Source organism: Notechis scutatus, chromosome 11 (genome assembly GCF_049901735.1).
Source record: "Notechis scutatus isolate UNSWTSFEM ecotype Mainland chromosome 11, rNotScu1.2, whole genome shotgun sequence".
Lineage (NCBI taxonomy): Eukaryota > Metazoa > Chordata > Lepidosauria > Squamata > Elapidae > Notechis > Notechis scutatus.
In genome coordinates this window covers 17038126-17058298 of record NC_142019.1, presented here as the reverse complement: position 1 = coordinate 17058298, position 20173 = coordinate 17038126, and the positions used below count along the sequence as shown (strand labels likewise).

Sequence of the window (20173 nt, the reverse complement as noted above, 5' to 3'; positions counted from 1 at the left end):
ATATACAATTAAAATAAACGAACAAACACATACACAACATAGAAAAACAAAGAAAGCAAAACAAAAAAAAACCGAATCAAGGGCAATTCTATTATCGACAGCTTGTGGTTCCTTATTTGTTAAATTTATTGGTGTCATATTTACAATTAAATCTGCATTACTTTTCTAATTCCTTGTCCATATCCACTGTACGATAAATAAGGAAGGAATAATACCGATAGTCCTCGATGTACAACAGTTCTTTTAGTGACCGATCAAAGTTACTACAGAACTGGAAAATTGAAATCTGGTAAGTAATCTGGTAAGTAAGTAGTCTAGGGAAGACAAGAACCAGGGGAGACAGGATAGCGGTCTTCCAATATTTGAGGGGCTGCCACAGAGAGGAGGAGGGGTCAAGCTATTTTCTAAAGCACCTGAAGGCCAGACAAGGAATAATGAATGGAAACTGAACAAGGAGAGATTCAACCTGGAAATAAGGAGAAACTTTTTGACAGTGAGAACAATCAACCGATGGAACAGAAGTTGCCTTCAGAAGTTGTGGGAGCTTCATCCCTGGAGGCTTTCAAGAACAGACTGGATTGCCATCTGTGAGAAATGGTGTGGGGTCTCCTTCGTGGGCAGGGGGGTGGACTCGATGACCTACAAGGTCCCTTCCAACTCTGTTAGTTTGAATCTTTTGGCATCATTGTATGGACTTGAACCTCGTTGTTATTGTTGTTATTCGCTTTTTCACAAGTTCTGAGTGAGATGCTGTGAGTTCTATAACCATCACGATTAAAACAATAAGACTTGCACCCAGGACTTAGGGAAACGTTTTATTATAGGCTACTTAGGGTGGAAAGTTGGTGGAGACAAACTCAGTTTCCCCCCTTTTTTTCTTCGCTCCAACTACATGCAACTATATTGCTTTTATTCCCTTCCAAAGGGCTATATATGGCAGAAGTTTCTTTGAATGTTGTTCTGGGGTTTTTTGACGGAAGGGGAAGGAAGCTACTTGGTGGAGGGGGCTCAGAATCAATCCTTTGATGTTTGAGGGAGGGTTAAGTTGCATTGTTTTTGGTGCTCCTTGCAAATTTTATTGCTCGGGATTTCATCTTTTCTCTCAAGAAATTCTACCCCAAAATTCCTTTCCTCTGCTTACAGAGCGAGAGGCCAATTTCACGACATTCTTGACAACACACACACACACAGTGTTATCTTGGTACTCATCATTAATTGGTTCCGGGAAGCACGATGACAACGGAAAAACAATGAGTGCCAAACACATTTTTCCCATAAGGAATGAAGCAGTGAGTCATAAGGCAGGTGACACCGACAAGTTCTCTCTTGTGCATCGAGTACTAAACAAACAGTGACTGCAGGAGAAAATGCATTGAGTATTAAATTCAATGACTTTCAAAGCAATTGAGTACCAAGCTACCACTTTTGTGTGTGCGTGCGCGTGCACACACACACACACACACACAAACATTTCCTTTGTTATTTTTACAAATAACCCAAGGTGACAAACATCCAAACACATCTGCCTTCTCTTATTTTCCTCACAACAGGTGGGCCTGATGGAGAGAGTAGAATTGGCCCAAAGTCACCCAGCCGGCTTTCATGCCTAAAAAGCAGGACTAGAACTCACCATCTCCTGGTTTCTAGCCTAGTGCCTTAGAAACCACTAGGCTAGAGACCAAACTGAGTTTTTCTTTGTGGAACTTTTCCCTTTCAATGATGCTTTCAATGTTGCCCTCAATTCATGGCCTTGTTGAGAGATAAGGGTAACCCACAAATAGTTGGTGTAGAGATATCTAAAAGCAAACAGCTACAACGAGGTTCTCAAATGTAGATATTGCTTCATATTTGCTCAGTAGTGCAGGGTTTCTTTTTTAAAAAAAATCAATGTTATAGCTCTGGGATATGAAATGGCTATGACATGTTTTTTTTTTTTAAAAAAAAATAGGAATTTTGTGTTGCTTTATTATTGTTGGTTTAATTTCTTCATTTTGTTTCAATTTGCGTGCCACACAAGCCTTGTCATTCTTCATATGTGGGGGAGGATTAAATGAAAAGGCAAATAAGTGCATTATGGCCTCTTCATTAAGACTTGTTAAAAGTACTACAAATTGAAATAACTTTTCCCTGGTTCCCCTAGGAAACAAAAACGATTAAAGAAGAATAAGAACGTAAAGTTCTACGATTCCTGGCTTACAATGAATGAGTTGTGTGTTAGTGTGTACAAAAGCTGCTGGATTCCCTTCATTAAAATTTTAATGAGCTGATAAACTAGGAATTGCTATTTTGAATGCAGCTGACCCTGGTTTTTTTCTCTGTTCCTGACAAACCAGGATGCTGAATAGCAATGCATCTAAGCTTATTGTTCATTGAGGAAATTGGCTAGCTTGAAATTGGCTAGCAATACAAAGAGACCAACTCCAAAGACTACCTCCTCCCCAGGTAGTCCTTGACTTATGACTGCAGTCGAGTCCAGAAATGACAATTGGAAGTCGAGGTAGTCATTAAGTTTTTTGTTATGTGACTGACTCGATTTTACAACTTGGTTTAGGGGAAGTTAAATGCCAGGTTTTGTCCAAAACATCATAAATTGCGGTCACAACTTTCTGGGATGCTGCATACAACCATAGATACAGACCAGTTGCCAAGTGTCCAAAATGCAATCACATGACTAATATGGCTGGGGGTGGCAGCCTTTGGAACTTCAGAACCAGGTCGTAAGTGATGGGTCCGTCATAACTTTTGAACAGTTGCTAGGTGAGCAGTTGTAATTCAAGGACTACCTACAGGTGTTTAGGAGGGGCAAAGATAAAGTCCTGTGCCTTAATGTAAGTTAGCTACAGGTGAGTCCTCGACTTACAACAGTTCATTTAGTGACTGCTTAAAGTTACAACGGCACTGGGGAAAAAGTGACTTACGGTTGTTTTTCACACTTACGACCGCTGCACCGTCCCCATGGTCTCGTGATCAGAATTCAGATGCTTGGCAACTGGTGTGTATAATGGTTGCAGTGTCCCATGGTCATATGATCCATCTTTGCGACGTTCTGATAATCAAGGGGAAGCCGGATTCACTTAACAACCTTGTAGCTAATTTGACAACTGCTGCGATTCACTGAATAACTCTGGCAAGAGACGGGGTGTAAAATGGGAGCAAAACTCAACCTTAACAACTGGCTCACTTAGTCGCAGAAACATTGAGCTCAGTTATGGTCATAAGTTGAGGACTATACCTGTATCTTGGCTTGCTGTTACAGTCAGTCAATCAGTGGGTTGTCTAGTAAGCCAGAATTTCAGTGTGCCAAACAATCATGGATTCAAACCAATCTATGTGCAGGAAGGCATCTAGCAACGCAGGTGGAATTTCTTTCCCCTGTTGAATTCAAGCACCTCTTTTTTAACGGTTTAGAGCAGCCTTGTCATTTTCAAAGCTTGTGCATCTGTCCCTGGTTGTCCCCACAGCCACTTTGCTATTTTTCCCAGCAAAGGGAAGCGGCTGTGCTCGTACACGCAGGGGGGAAGATAGCTAGGAGTAGCTTATGAAACAGTTAGGATGCGGTGGCTTTAATGATGCGGTGGCTTTAATGATACTAAAAAAGAGGTGCTAAAAAGGCTGGGCTCGCTCACTACATGAAATGACAATAATGGTCACGTCTGTTGGGTCTGAGCGTGTTGTGCGAACTAGTTATTGTGGTTTATGTGCTAAATAATGGCTTAGTATGATGTTCAACCAACCTATCAAATACAGACACGGCTATTGTCTTGAGCTTCAAAAACTGATTTGTAGTTAAGCTTTTGTAATTTTTGTAGTTGTTTTTATTTTAATTTTCCTTGCCAGCCCAGAAATCACTTGGGTGAGCCATATATTCAGTGGATAAATAAATAAAAGGGGGGAGCTTTAGAAAGACATAATTTTCACTGGGAACTGTAACACTGAAAGAATTTAAAACGCTGTGCTGCAAATTTAGGGTTATTTTAGATACAATAAATTTGCCTCCCTTGATTTATTGTCTTTTTGTGCTGGAGTTGCTTATGAAAATCAAACTGAACACATCTAAAAGGAGGTACCATGTTGGAGAAGAGCAACCATGTGTAGTGAAAACTCTGAGAATTACTTAGTGGTGAGAAGAAAATTACAGAGAATTTACATGAAAGGCTGAATGAATAACATGTTTGATTTTATGCTTTGGAAGACACATCATGGGGTATGTGTGTATGCTGTACACTCGAACCTGTGTGTGTGTGTGTGTGTAAACCACAGTCCAATGAAAACACGCGGCAGCCAAAAAGAAACTCTAGCACTCTTTGAACAAGGATTAGATTGTCTTTTTATTACGTTAATTTCAAGGCAAAATACACAAAAATAAGAACTGACGTATTAGGCAGTCATTTAACTAGAGTTGAATGGAAGAATTTTTTTTTTTAGAAGAAAAACAAGACACAGAAAAGTGAACTTGGCTACTAGATAAAGATACAATGGTGAATGTTCGATATGATTTATTACAAGAAATATTCAAATCTTATTAAACCGTCAGATGAACTTCTTTTAAAACCTCTAAATTCAATTTCTCCGTAAGCCAAAGCTTTGCTCATGGGAAATAAAAGGCTTATTAAACTGTTGGAAAACCGAGAACTGATTTTCTTAGATGAATTCTTACTCACTCTCCCAATGTCGCCCCAGTTCATATTTCCCATTAAACTATGGTTTACGGGATAAATCACAGAGAGCTACATGGACACAAAACTAAGGCAAAAATTTGGGGTTAGGAGCAGAAGTGGCTGGATTCACACATGACACATGAGATGCAAGAGGGTAATTCTCTCCATTAAGGAGTTCATGTGAATCCAGCAATGGTTGTGTATTGGCTTTGTGACCAAGAAACAAAAGTCAACCGAATCGTAATTTGTAGCTGGCTTGATTGATGCTGGCTTCTTTGGGTCTGCTTTAGCCTAATGCCAAACCATTACAGGTAGTCCTCGACTTAACGACCATAATGGACCCCAAAATTTCCGTTGCTAAGTGAGACATTTGTTAAATGAGCTTCGCCCCACATTACGGTCTTTCTCGCCACCATTAAACAAATCGTGGCAGCCATTACATTATGGTTGTTAAGTGAATCCGGCTTCCCCATTGACTTGTCAGACGGTCGCGAAAAGGTGAACCACATGACCCCAGGACACTGCAACCGTCATAAATATGAACCAGTTACCAAGCATCCAAATTTTGTTCACGTGACTAAGGAGATGTTTAAGTGTGAAAAATGGTCATAAAGTCTGTTGTTTTCACTGTCAGAAAAATTATCCTTAATTCCAGGTTGCTTCTCTCCTTGATTAGTTTCCACCCCGTTGCTTCTTGTCCAGCCTTCAGGTGCTTTGGAGAATAGCTTGACTCCCTCTTCTTTGGGGCAGCCCCTGAGATATTGAATCACTGTTATCATGTCACCCTAGTCTGGGGATCTGCAACCTCAGACGCTCAAAGAACCATTTGGACCCGTTTCCCACAGAAAACAACAACAACAACGGGAGCTACAAAACCTGGGTGGGTGTGGCCAACTCGACGTCACTCCCTCCCACCCAGTCACATGATCCCCTAGCCACGCCTACTCCGCTGGTCATGAGGGCAGAGAATCAGTTGTTAAAAAACACCGGGAACCACTAAACCCTTATCTCTCTCCCTCTCCTCTCTGTATCTCCCTTCCCCTCCCTCGCTTCCTCTTTCTCTCCCTCTCCCCCTCTCTGTATCTCCCTCCCTCTCCCTCCCTCCCTCTCCCTGTCTCTCTCCCCTCTCCCTCCCTCTCTCCCTCCCCTCTCTGTATCTCTCTCCCTCTCCCTTCTCCCCTCCCTCTCCCCTTCTCTGTATCTCTCCCTCCCCTCCCTCCCCCCCTCTCCCTCCCCTCTGTATCTCTCTCCTCCCTCCCCCTCTCCCTCTCCTCCTCTCCTCCCATCTCTCCTCTCCTCCCACTCTGTATCTCTCCTCCCTCCCCTCCTCTCTCCCTCTCTCTATCTCTCTCCCATCTCCCCTCCCTCTCCCTCTCTGTCTCTCTCTCCCTCCCCTCCCTCTCTCCCCTCTCTTCTCTCTCCCCATCTCTCCCTCCCTCCCTCCTCTCCTCCCCCCTCCTCTCTCCCTCTCTTCTCTCTCCCATCTCTCCTCTCCTCCCACTCTGTATCTCTCTCCTCCCCCCCTCCCTCTCTCCTCCCCCCTCTCTGTCTCTCTCTCCTCCCTCCCCTCCCTCTCTCCCTCTCCCCCTCTCTGTATCTCTCCTTCCTCTCTCCTTCTTCCTCTCCCTCTTCCCTTCTCTGTATCTCTCCTCCTCCCCTCCCTCCCTCCCCTCTGTATCTCTCCCTCCCTCCCTCTCTCTCTCTCCCCTCTCTCATCTCTCCCATCTCTCCCTCCCCTCCCACTCTGTATCTCTCCCTCCCTCCCCTCCCTCTCTCCCTCTGTCTCTCCTCCCTCTCTCCTTCTTCCTCTCCCTCCCCTCTCTATATCGCTTCCCTCCCCCTCCCTCTCTCCTCCTTCCCCCTCTCTGTCTCTCCATTCCCTCCTCTCATTCTCCTTCTCTTACCTTCTCAGCCAGGTGAGGAGTGACTGGCAGGGGAGGGCGAGGGGCGGGGCCAGCCAGTGAGCCACAGCAGAGGGCCCAAAGAGCCACATGAGGCTCTGGAGCTCTGCAGGGTTTATTTATTTATTTGGTTTGTCAATTGCTTACAAGATAATAGGTATAAGTAAAAACATAGTTATGAATACATGGATACATATAAGAAAAATAAAAGAATAGGACAGGGACGGTAGGCACGTTGGTGCGCTTATGCACGCCCCGTACAGACCTCTTAGGAAAGGGGTGAGGTCAATAGTAGACAGTCTAAGGTTAAAGTTTTGGGGGTTTGGGGAAGAAACCACAGAGTCAGGTAGAGTATTCCAGACATTGACCACTCTGTTGCTGAAGTCGTAATTCCTGCAATCAAGTTTGGTGCGGTTAACCTTGAGTTTGTATCTATTGTTTGCTCTTGTGTTGTTATGGTTGAAGCTGAAGTATTCATTGACAGGTAGGACATTGCAATGTATGATTTTATATACTATACTTAGATCAGACCGAAGGCGGACTACACCCGCCTTAATCCTCCTCTTCGTTATACTAGACATTCCCAGTTTTTCATACAGGGCAATTCTTCATACAGGGCAAAACAAGGGGGCCATCACTAAGAAGACCTGTTCTTGGGGATTCCTATAGATAGCAAGAAACTGTTGGGTGGGAAGATTCTTATGGATATCCAGCCCTTGAGATGTGAAGGTCTTTTATAAAAGTTGCAATCAACCGTTTTCTTCTTAGGAGCTGCATTTGTTTAGTGACATAATTGCTGGTCCCAATTGTGGTTGCTAACATTTGCATACGATGTTGAACTGAAACCAAACCACATTATGGGTTAAGAATTGTGATGGCACAGTGGTTAGAATGCAGTACGGAGGGCTAACTCACTGTTCACTCCAGGGGTTCGATCCTGACCAGACTCAAGGTGGACTCATCCTTCCATCCTTCCGAGGTTGGTAAAATGAGGACCCAGATTGTTGGGGCAAGAGGCTGACTCTGTAAACTGCTTAGATTGGCCTGGAAAGCACTGTGAAGCGGTATTGCTATTAATGAGTAGTTTCATTTTAGTTGGCGAAAGCCCTCATATCCATCGTAAAGTCTTGAGTTGTTTAAAGAGGAGAATATTAGCAAAGTAAGTACTGGCAAGTGTCCTTATATAAAGTTGTCTTTATTGGTGGAAGAAGAACTCCATTGCTAAGTATGATCTTGAAGACTCTTTAGCTCCAAATTCCAGGGATTGTTTGGTGCCTTTTCCAAACAGCATTAAGCTGTAATGATAATACTGAAGGTTAGTTGTACGTTGAGTGGATCCATTTATTGAGTGTTTAAAAATTATGGCTTATAGTTTAGTCTAATGTGCTATTATAAATATGACAAACTGGGACTGTTGTGGCTGACCAAACCAAGAGGGCTTTGAAGATGCGTAGGCATGCATGTATATAAATTGGGGAAAAAAAATAGCAGTCACAGTAGCAGTCATTTCATTCAAAACTAGCTGGATACCTGTGCTTCGCTATGAAACTCTGGATGGGCTTAGTTTGGGGGAGGAAAATAATAAGGGAAAAATTCTGCCTCTGCCTACCAGCATCCATTGGTATTCATCTGGCTAGCGTCCTGTCAAGTGTGTGAGAGAGTTGAGGGCTGTTTGGGAACTGAAGCAGTATTTGCTGTGTGAGGAAGGAGACAGCAAGGAGCCTGGGCGTGGCTTACCTCAACTGTTCTATACTGAAGCTGGTTGCTGCTGCGAAACCGAAACTGAAACTCCTCTCTGCTTGTGTTTTGCATTTGGAACAGGTTTCTTTTCAGGTGGGGAGGGGGAGTAGAACTCCTTAGCATCAGAGCATGTTAATAATAATAATATAGGAAATACTAATAGCTCTGATGGTCGTTTCGGAAAATCCTTTCTTAGTGATCACCTAGAAGCCAAGAGGAACATACGTGCCAAATTTCAAGTTTGTAGGCTTTACGGTTCTGGAGATTTTGTGATGATGCCTGAGTGGTATTTCACTTTTGTATACATAGATGAATAAAATGAACATAATTTTATTGTGTGCACGGCGAACGCTTATTTACACTTGATTTCTAATTTTCAATTGACCTCACATTGGGATAGCCAATGGGTCACATGTGGGCTGGAGGTTGTAAAATGCTCACATGACTCATCTACTGTACACCTATCTTAGCAAGTTATCTGATATTCAGAGTATCAGACTATAGTCTCATAAAAATAATTAGAGGACATTTGGTTGGAATCTTCTTCTGGTACCAAAGAAATGTGCTAAAGTTAGATTTGGAAGGAAAGTGTAGGAGGACCTGGAAGTGTAGGAGAACCTGGAAGCGGAGTTGAAAAAGGAATCGGCCTAGAATCCCTACGTAGCCACAAATGGACTAAGCCCAACCTCCCTTGAATACCGTTGACCGGTATCTTAACCCCAAGCAGCTGGAAGTTGAGAAGATTCCTGTGTGTAGACTTTTAGGAATAAAGTAGTTTAATTGAACCTTCCCTGTGGACCTTCTCTTTCGTGCCCGATGAAAAGTCGATGTATGTTTGCATTTCTAACAACATGACTTGAACCATTTTAAATCCCACTTTTTTGTGTCCCCCCTTCAGTTTGTGGGCCAGACATCGACATCCGCAACAGTATGGAGGAACTGAAGCAACTAGAGGGCTGCACGGTGGTGGAAGGATATCTCCAGATTTTGTTGATCAACCAAGGAGCGGACTTTAGCAACTACCGCTTCCCCAAGCTCACGATGATCGTCGATTATCTGTTGCTTTTCCGCGTGGCTGGCCTGGAGACCCTCAGCGATCTCTTTCCAAACCTGACAGTGATTCGGGGCAAGAGCCTTTTCTACAACTACGCGCTGGTCATCTTCGAGATGACCAACCTCAAGGAAATTGGGTTGTACAACTTGAGAAACATCACTCGGGGGGCCATCCGGATCGAGAAGAATTCGGACCTCTGCTACCTTTCCACGGTGGACTGGTCTCTGATCTTGGATGCTGTTTCCAATAACTACATTATAGGAAATAAATCGCCAAAAGAATGTGGGGATTTGTGTCCAGGAACGGCGGAGGAGAAGCCGCTGTGTGAGAAGACTTCCATAAATAATGAATACAGCTTCCGCTGCTGGACTTCAAACCACTGCCAGAAAAGTAAGAGTTCATTGATGGTTCAGTTTTGACTAATAATGCTGTCACCTGTGTAATAAACACACACACACACACACACACTCAAAAAAATGTCTACGTTGTCTTCTCCAACTTAGATCAGGGGTGTCCAATCTTGGCCACTTTTAAGACCTGTGGACTTCAACTCCCAGAATTCACCAGTTGCCTGGGGAATTCTGGGAGTTGAAGTCCACGGGTCTCAAAAAGTGGTCAAGGTTGGACACTCCTGAATTAGATGCACAGGTAGTCCTCGACTTACAACAGTTCGTTTTAGCAACCGTTCAAAGTTACAACTGCACTGAAAAAAGTGACTTACGGCCATTTTTTTCACACTTACAACCATTACAGCCTCCCTCTGGTCACATGATCAAAATTCAGATGCATGGCAACTGGTTCATATTTATGACCGTTGCAGTGTCCCAGGGGGGGTACGTGATCCCCTTTTGTGGCCTTCTGACAAGCAAAGTCAATGGGGAAAAACCAGATTCACTTAACAACAAGGTTACTAATTTAAGAACTTCAATGATTCACTTAACAAATGCGGCAAGAAAAGTCGTAAAACTCACTTAACGAAATCTCTCAGCGAAAATAAATTCTGGACCCTGTTTTGGTCGTAAGTCGAGGACTACCTGTATTGGAACTGCGATTCCCATGTTCCCAATGGGCATTTATTTACTTTTTGATTTTTTAAAAAAACGTATCCTGCTTTTATTTACTTTATAAGTATCACCATGTTATTTGGTAGTTACATTCCCAGCATCTGTTTTTGTGCTGTGTTGTTCCTGGGATAAATTTTATGGTGAGCGGTACTGTATTAGCCTCGATGTAGAATGTGCATTTAGGGGGAAAAAAAAAACATTTTAAAGCATTATGCATTGGGTTAAAATAGTCTGCAGTAAGCCAGCTTTGTTCCTTTATTATATTTGCATGCTATTTTTGTTCTGTAAGGCAATTCAAAGTGATGCCTAGAAACAGTCTCCCATCTTGACCTGTTTAACGTCAGCAAATGCTTGTTCGGATCAAACGTCCTTTGGGGTGTTGTCCCATTTTGACCCGCAAATAAATAATATTGTGTTAGAATCGTGCATTGAAAGAATGGTTGTTAGGACCGAGAAGAATGTATTTATGGGGGTCAGGAAGACAAAACAGGTAGTTGTAGGACTCCAAGTGAATTTCCAAGTTTATGTTGATAAGCAAGACACTGTTCAGTTGAATTTTGCCCCATCCATTCTGGGCACGGTTGTTAAGTGTTAATCACTGCAGTTGTTCCGTTAGTAACATGGTTGTTAAGTTTCCCCCATTGACTTTGCTTGTCAGAAGATCTCAAAAGCTGATCTCATGACCCCGGGACACTGCAACCGTCATAAATATGAGTCAGTTGCCCAATTTTCATCTTGGGAGGCTGCAATGGTCGTAAGTGTGAAAAAATGGGCCTACGCCACCTTTTTCAGTGCCATTGTAACTTCAAATGGTCACTAAATGAACGGTTGAGAGTCCAGGGCTACCTATATATAGAAATACAATCACTTTTCCTTCTTTCTTCTGGATCCTTGCCCAAACTGTACAGTCCCTCCTGCTGGAGCAGGGGCTGGACTAGATAACCTCCGAGGTCCCTTCCAGCTCATTTATTCTATTCTGGTGAAAGCATAATTTCTCTGGATCCGATGGATAAACCAGCTTTACCTCCCTTAGGTACGTATAGTATAGCCCTCGACTTACCATTATTTTTAATGACTGTTCAGTGTTATGACAGCTTCTGGAAAAGTGATTTATGGCCCATCCTCAAGAGTTATCACTGTTGTACCACTCCCCAGGTTACGTGACTGAAGTTTGGGTCTTTGGCACCTGGTTCAAATTTTGGACAGTTGCAATATCTTTACAGATTAACAGAGTCGGAAGGGACCTTGTAGGTCATCTAGTCCAACCTCCCCCATCCAAGCAGGAGACCCTGCACCATTTCTGACAGTCTCTACTTGAAAGCCTCCAGTGATGAAGCTCCCACAACTTCTGAAGGCAGCTTCTGATTCATGGATTGATTGTTCTCCCTGTCAGAAAATTCCTCCTTATTTCCAGGTTGAATCTCTCCTCGATCAGCTTCCATCCATTATTCCTTATCTGGCCTTCGGGTGCCTTGGAAAATAGCTTGACCCCTTCCTCTGTGTGGCAGCTCCTCAAATATTGGAATATTTGTTATCCTGTCTCCCTTGGTCCTTCTCTTCACTAGACCAGCCATGCCCAGTTCCTGCAAATGTTCATCATAAACCTTGCCACCATGTCACCTCCCCAGCCAGCTTCTGACAAGCCAAGTCAATGGAGGAAACTGGCTTCACTTAACGACTGTGTGATCTCTTTGATGACCAGAGTAAAAACAATTATAACATTGGGGAAGCTGGTTCCGTGATTTATTCGTTTAAAAACAACATCACTTAGCAACCAGATTTCCCGGTCCCAACTGAGGCCATGAGAGGAGGACCGTTGGAGCTTTGTGTACATTGTGAGATCTCTGTACAATGGAGTGTGGATGTAATTGTATCTTGCTGGCCACTGGTGGACAGATTTTGTTTTCCAGGATGTTTTCAAAGTTTGCCCTGTAATTGTCTTTAATGTGTCTGTGCGAGAGAACTGAATGAGAGGGATGTCTCAACCACAGACCAGATAGTGGTTAGGATACAACTGTGATCTCCGTATAGCTCTGAAATTATCTACCCATAAAACTCCCCTCTTCTCTCTTTCGATTTCTCTTGAAAAGTATAGCCTTGTGGAACCTGAGATCCAGCAACATGACCCAGTGCTAAGGACACAGGTGTTGAGAAACTGGCATTCATGAAAAATTCCACCTATACAAAATCCAATCCAGATTATCGGCTCACTTTCAAATCAAAGCGGTTGACGCTAGAAATGTTTCTTCAATAAATTGTGTGCATGTGTGTGTGTGTGTATTTAATGTCATTGTTGCGGCCAGATAACACTGCATGTGTGTGTGTGTGTGTGTGTGTGTGTATTTAATGTCATGGTTGTGGCCAGATAACACTGCAGTCTTGTTCTTACTGGTAAGGTTTTTTTTTTAATTGAGAGGAAAACCAAGGAAAGCAAAATAAATTATTGGGTTGGGGCAGTGGTGGGATTCATTTTTTTTTTTAGTACCGGTTCTGTGGGTGTGGCTTGGTGGGCGTGGCAGGGGAAGGATACTGCAAAATCCCCATTCCCTCACAACCCCACTAACCTGCTTTCCAGCTCCGTTTTCCTCCGTTTTCCCCAGCCGATCAGCTGGGACTCAATGGGAGGCGGAGAAGAGATGGGGGCGGGGCCAGTCAGAGGTGGGATTTGCCGGTTCTCCGAACCACTCAAAATTTCTGCTACTGGTTCTCCAGAACTGGTCAGAACCTGCTGAATACCACCTCTGGGTTGGGGTTTTCAGCAAGCCTTTTTTCACCGTGGGCATGTGGAGATAATAACGTCCACCTCTAACTTGTTTTTGGAGAATGGATAGTCGCCTTCATTCTGTCTATGAAATGATATTGGAAATCCTGGTTTGGTGTTTAATGGCAGGGAGCTACAAATTGGTACTTTTAGGGTGAGCCCCTTCAATTTAGGGCTGCAAATTTAATTTATGTGGTGAAAAATATAAAGTTGGAGGCAAAATCCTTTCTCAATTAGAAGAGAACTTTTGTAGCTCAGGTTACTGTGGGGTGCTTGGTGCTCTCTGATCTTGGTAGTTTTCTTGCAGACGTTTCATGACCCAACTAGGTCACAACATCAGTGCTAGAAGAGGGGGAGGCTTTGCTCTCTCTTTATGTACAAGTGGTTTACCTTGCCATTGTTGGCGGGGTATGGTTGATGAGGGAACTAACTTACTAGAGAACTTCAGCTGAGGAGTCCTTGGTGCTCTCTGAGCTTGGTGGTTTTCTTGCAGACGTTTCATGACCCAGCTAGGTAACACCATCAGTGCTAGAAAGTTTGCTCTCTCTTTATATACAAGTGGTTTGCCTCAGCAGTGTTGGTGAGGGTGCAGTTTTCTCTTTGGGTAGTACCTTAATTAGGAAAGCTTGATTATTTTCTTGGTAGACGTTTTGTTACCCAGCTAGGTAACACCATCAGCACTAAAAAGGAGTGGGATTTGGGTCTCGAACTAGGTAAAGAGAGCCCCAAGGAGCCCTCAATCCATTATTTGAGACACGTTAGCTTTAATAAAGATATATTTTGGGGTCTCCTGGATGTCTGATTTGAAGAACATACTCAGTCTTAAGTGTGAGACTAAAGCTCAATCTCTTTTCTTGTTATGGATTTGAAGAAGTTGACAGAGTAATTTAAGAATGGAAAGAATACCTCATTGGCAGCCTTTTGATCTGCTCTCTTAAGATAAATGGAACTTGTTACCTTATTTTATACAGATGGAAATCGAAGTAGTTAGCCAAAGGATTTTGTTGAGATGCATGGACCACACATTTTGTTTTACACTTATCCATTTTCCCCTAAAAATTTATTGCCTGAACTCTTGGCCTTTTTTCCTTGCCTGCATTTTTTTAAAGTCACCTAATAGTTTTTATTAATCCATTTCCAGACGGACAGACCTAAAATAAAAACAGACAATTCGGTTTACACAGAAACAAAAGAAATACACAACAAATAAATACATTAAAAAGAACCACCGAACAACCCCCCCTTGTAGTTGTAACCTACTTAATACAAAAAGTTTATCTTGGAAGAAATATTATTGTGGAGATGCCAAATCTCTGCCTTTTGCTGATTGATTTCATGAAGGTGATGAAATATGAGAAGTGAAAACTCTTTACCTAGTTGGAGCTCAGCTGGATATAGATTATTTGATTCCATCTGTGCCATAAATTAAAGTATGAACATGACGTTTCATGCATTACTGCATGTGAATATTCTCTCTATGGCCCCAGCCCAGCTAAACTGAAGGAAAAAGTATCTAGAAGGAAAATCTGGTATCTAAGGAAGAAGGAAACATGTCAAGAAGACGTATGGAATTGGCAATTAATTTGATTTAAGATCCTAAGGTGTATTTCCCAACATCACCATCTATTGTTGCTGGTCATTATGAATCCTGGAAAAAAGTAAAGCCTAAAAAACATTATTTTCATCCATAAAGTGGGTTACATTTCAAGTCTTCTGGACTTGAAAGGGAATAGTCCTGCAATAAGTCATAAGTAATGACTTATGATTTAATCTATATATATATATAAAGCGAAATACCACTCACACATCATCACAAAATCTCCAGAAATGTAAAGCCTACAAACTTGAAATTTGGCATGTATGTTCCTCTTGGCTTCTAGGGGCTCACTAAGCAAGGATTTTTTGAAATGACCAACAGAGCATTTAGAGTATTTCCTGTATTATTATTATTATTAACAGGCTCTGATGCTAAGGAGTGCTACTCTCCTGCCCCACCTGAAAAGAAATCTGTTCCAAATGCAAAACACAAGCAGAGGAGAGGAGTTTCAATTTCAGTTTCAGTTTCACAGCACCAAGCAGTTTTAGTACAGAACAGTTGAGATAAGCCATGCCCAGGCTCCTTGCTGTCTCCTTTCTCACACAGCAAATACTGCTTCAGTTTCCAAACAGCCCTCAACTCTCTCACACACTTGACAGGACGCCTAGCCAGATGAATACCGATGGATGCTGGCAGGCAGAGGCAGGATTTTTTCCCCCTTATTTTCCTCCCAAAAAACTAAGCCCAATCAGATAGTTTCGTAACGAAGCATGGGTATCGAGTTAGTAATTACATATAATACAATGCGGTTAAAGTAAGAAGGGCTGTCACAAAGAAGGGGGGGGGGTCGGCCTATTTTCCAACTCACCTGAGGGCAGGACAAAAAGTAACGGAGGGAATATCATCAGAGAGATCCACTCTGGAAATAAGCAGGACTTTCCTGACGGTGAGAACTGTTAATTGGCTTGAACCAGCTTGCCTTCAAAAGTTGTGGGTGCTCCTTCCCTGGAGGTTTTCAAGAATAGACCAACCAAACCATCATTTAACAGAATAAGTTGGAATGGACCTTGGAGATCTTCTAGTCCTAGTCCAATTCCCTGCTGAAGCAGGAGACTCTGTACCCTTCTTGACAAATGGATGTCCCAATGATGGAGCACCCACAACTTCTGGTGACAAGCAGTTCCACTGGTTAATCGTCCTCACTGTCAGGAAATTTCTCCCGAGGTCCAAGTTGCTTCTCAACTTGATTCGTTTCCATCCGTTGCTTCCTGCCTTGCCTTCTGGTGCTTTGGAAAATAGGTTGACCTCCTCATCTTTGGGGCAGCCCCCTCAAATATTGGAAGACTATTACCCTGTCGTCATCCCCCTCCTTCTTTTCATTAAACTAGACATACCCAATTCCTTCAATTGTTCTTTATGTGGTTTAGCTCTCAGTCCTTTCATCTGCTTGACCGGGATGGTATAAGGCCATGATGGTGAACCTGTGGCACGTGTGCCAGAGGTGGCATACAGAGTCCTCTCTGTGGGCACATGAGCCATCGCCCCAGCTCAGCTGTGCTGCGCATGCAGGTGCCTCCCGCCGGCCAGCTGGTCTTCAGTCTCTGCTGTGCATGCACAGTGACGCACACATGCATGGGGGCGGTGCCAGGGGTGGGATTCAAATTTTTTAACAACCGGTTCTGTGGGCATGGCTTAGTTGGTGGGTGTGGCTTGGTGGTCACGTGACTGGGTGGGCGTGGCTTGGCGGTCATGTTATTGGCTGGGCGTGGCCAACTCAATATCACTCACATTGAGGCACACTTCTGCTTGCCTGGCATCTCATGACAACAGTTGTAAGTGTGAAAAATGGTCATAAGTCACTTTTCAGTGCCATTGTAACTTTGAATGGTCACTCCACACAAGAAAAGTACCAGCAAAGGAGGGGGAAAAAACTCCAGAGACATTCCAGAGACAGGAAGTCTAGTCCTGCCAAGAATGTAATAAGGGTTAACGGAGAGGCAGTTTCTGTAAGCAACACCAGAATGTTTCCTTCCTGCCTTCCTTACAGGATTAGCCCAGTAATTTCTTCTAACAACCGGTTCTCCGAACTGCTTAGAAGGTTAACAACCGGTTCTAGCGAATAGGTGCGAACTGGTAGAATCCCACCTCTGGGCGGTGCACATGTGCAGGGGATGCGCACACATGCGTGGGGGGCAGGGTGCTTGCATGGGGAAAGTGCACATATTGCATTTTGGGGATGGGTGCATGCGCGCACGCTTTAGGCACTTGGTGCCGAAAAGGTTAGCCATTGTTGGCCTAAGGTCTTTTGCCTTGAGCAGTGGGTTGGACTAGATCAGTGGGTCACTAGAAGACCTCCAAGATCCCTTCCGACTCTTTTATTCTGTTTTAATATCTGTAGTTTCTTTAGTCTTGAAGATGCTGCAAAATATCAAGATCCACGTTAGGAAACGTTCTCCTATCGTGAGCCTGAACTTCGAGGAAGGAAAAGTTGATCTCTGCCAGCACTGTTGCTGTGAGAGAGGGAGGGAAACCCGTTGCCCCTTTGGAAGTAAAAACAAGGGAATTATAAATGTTCAATTGTTTAAAAGGAAGTGTCCTGTTTACTCTGCTTGGGAGGGACAAGAAAAGGGAGCCGGAAGGGCGACAAAAGGAGCCGTATGGGGAGGAGGCAACAGACAACAAAGTCTCAGTGTTTTCAGGGCGGTCCTGAACTTCAGGATCTGTGTGCTCCACAAGCACCCAAGCCCAGTAAAGCTAACGATAACCCCCTTTTTTTTTGTGACGCCTGCTCCATCACGGTAGGGTTGCAAGGAAGTGAATAATCCACAACAACAGAAATCAATGTATTAAAATCCTCAAGTTGATTCTGCAGCTCTTCTTAGCACAGTCCAAGGGATTTGCAATCAAATCAAGAAAACAGCAAAAGTCATGGTGGGATCTGGCAAGTGTGATGAAGCAAGATTTCATTCACTGCTTCATTACTGGAAGCTTTTAAGGGGCTGGACAGCCCACTTGTCCGAAATGGTGTAGGCTCTCCTGCTTGATCGGGGGGGGGGCTGGACTAGAAGACCTCAAGGTCCCTTCCAGCTCTATTCAGCTTGATTGATTCTCCCTCACCAAGGTGGTGCTACGGAGTAAACCTACCTCCAGGGTCCCGATAGATAATGATGTTTAATCAATGGCATGCTGGTCCATGACCATAATAAAGATTTGATGGAATCGGATCAAACTTAGAGAGTGCCAGCTGTGCAAAATCCAGTCCGCTGGAAAGATATTATGGGAGACAGGCAGTGCTTTAAGGAAGCGTGTACACTGCAAAAGTCGGGTGGTTCCTTCTGCAACAGGAGAGTTCATATAGGGTGGCAGGGGGTTGCTGGGGGTGTTGGCCAGGTTGAGTTTCTTCTTGAAAATCTCCAATGGTACGGGAGAAGCTCCGTAGCGGACAAAAAAGGCTGTACGGAGAATCATTAAAACTGCCCAGGATATCACTGGGCTCCAGCTACCAGCCCTGGATGACATCTTTGCATCTTGCTGTTTGAAGAAGTTGCACAACATTCTCAGAGACTCTTCCCATGCTGCTCACAATCTTTATGAACTGTTGCCTTCTGGCAGAAGATGCAGAGCAAGTAAAACTCGGGCCACATGTTTCCTGAACAATTTTTATCCCAGAGCTATAATTGCACTTAACAATGAACTTAAAGGGCCATCAGTGAGCTGTTGGACAGGATTACTTGGTCTGTTGTGTGGATGCTGGTGTGTTTTTAGGGGGTGGGGAATTTTGGTGGGTGGGGAGGTGTTTGGGGATTGTCGTGTGTGTGTGCATGTTGAGTCTGGTCTCTGGGCGTGATGTGAATTTTCTTGTATGTATACTGTGTATATACGTACAATAATAAAGAATTCAATTCAACAACAGAGCACCCACAATTCCAGGAGACAAGCTGTTCCACTGGTTAATTGTTCTCCCTGTTAGGAAATTTTTCCTTAGTTCTAGGTTGGATCTCTCTTTAATGATGTTCCACCATCATTACTTTTTGTCCTGCCTTCAGGTGCTTTGGAAAATACAGGTAGTGCTCAACTTACAGCGATTCATTTTGTGACTGAAGCTACAAGGACATGAACATCAACAAAGATGATTAGGGGACTGGAAGTTAAAACATACGAAGAACAGTTGCTGGAACTGGGTATGTCTAGTCTAACGAAAAGAAAGACCAGGGGAGACAAGATAGCAGTGTTCCAGTATCACAGGGGCTGCCCCAAAGAAGAGGGGAGTCAAGCTATTATTCTCCAAAGCAACTTGGACAAGAAGCAAATGGTGGAAACTAATCAGGGAGAGAAGCAATTTAAAACTAAGCATTTTTGTGACAGTGAGGACACGTGAGGAGCAGCTTGCCTCCAGAAGTTGTAAATGCTCCAATACTGGAATACTTTTTAAAGAAGAGATTGGATAACCCTTTGTTTGAAATGGTGTAGGGTTTCCTGCCTAAGCAGGGGGCTGGACTAGAAGACCTCTAAGGTCCCTTCCAACTCTGTTGTTCTATTTCTATTTCTAAAAAAAAGAGATGACCGTGTTTTCACACTTGCGGCCATTTCAGCAATCCCCCATGACCACATGATTGAAACGGCAACCGCTTGGCAACTGGCATGTACTCAATGACAGTTGTGTGATCCACTTTTTGACAAGCAGTGTCAGAGGTCCCCAAACATGGGAGTTGAAGTCCACAAGTCTTAAAGTTGCCAAGTTTGGATTTGAAGTTGCCAAGTTCCCCAATGGGGAAGCCAGATTCACTTCCCAAGAGGGTGACTAACATAACAACTGCAATGGTTCACTTAACAACTGTGAGCGAAAGCTTCCTTAATTGTCCTGCTTTGCAACAGAAATGGGGGGTTCTGCTGAGGTCATAAGTTGAGGACGGCCCTGTAGATGGAGACGCCTGCTCTCTGCCTGCTCTTAGCCCCTCTCTTGTTTTTGTGGTAGCAAGCCCTCCTCGTTTCTACTTTGGCCGGCTTGCTTTGGGAGAGGGTTGGCGGTTCCCACCTCCCCAGGAAACCCGTGTTCGAATCCCTTTGTTCTCGATGAGTCCTTCCACCAAAGGAGAGCGAGTGGGCGTTCGCGAAGGCTGCGTTTGGGAACACTTAGTTCTTTTTGGAGCAAACTGGTTGTTTTAATTTTGTCCCTGAGCAGAAGCTGGCTGGTTATCGCAAACAAAGGGAGAAAAGGGGATGGAGAGGGGGAGAGAAAAATCTCTTGCTTCCTCCTGGATGTGCCTCTTCCAGAAATAATGCCGGCAGTGGGCAGGGCGAGCTGTTGGTGTATAGCGCCCGGGCAGCGATCAATGTCGTGGGTTTTTTTTTTTGGTAACAAATAATTAAGGGGGATGAAAAAGTGCAAAGAAGGGCTCCTTGTGTTCTGGTGCAGTTTTTTTCTTTTTTAATGGGTGGGGAGGGGGCTTGAATTGCC

At 43.8% G+C, this 20173-nt stretch overlaps 1 protein-coding gene across 3 annotated transcripts in view; it reads left to right on the top strand.

The window, feature by feature from the left end:
* Positions 1 to 20173, top strand: part of IGF1R (insulin like growth factor 1 receptor) — a 220565-nt gene that overhangs the window by 14816 nt on the left and 185576 nt on the right. For all 3 annotated transcript variants that reach the window (XM_087972930.1, XM_087972931.1, XM_087972929.1), the window contains exon 2: positions 9198 to 9743. In XM_087972930.1, coding sequence (XP_087829056.1) covers positions 9198 to 9743 — 546 coding nt within the window. The remainder of the gene's footprint in view (positions 1 to 9197; positions 9744 to 20173) is intronic.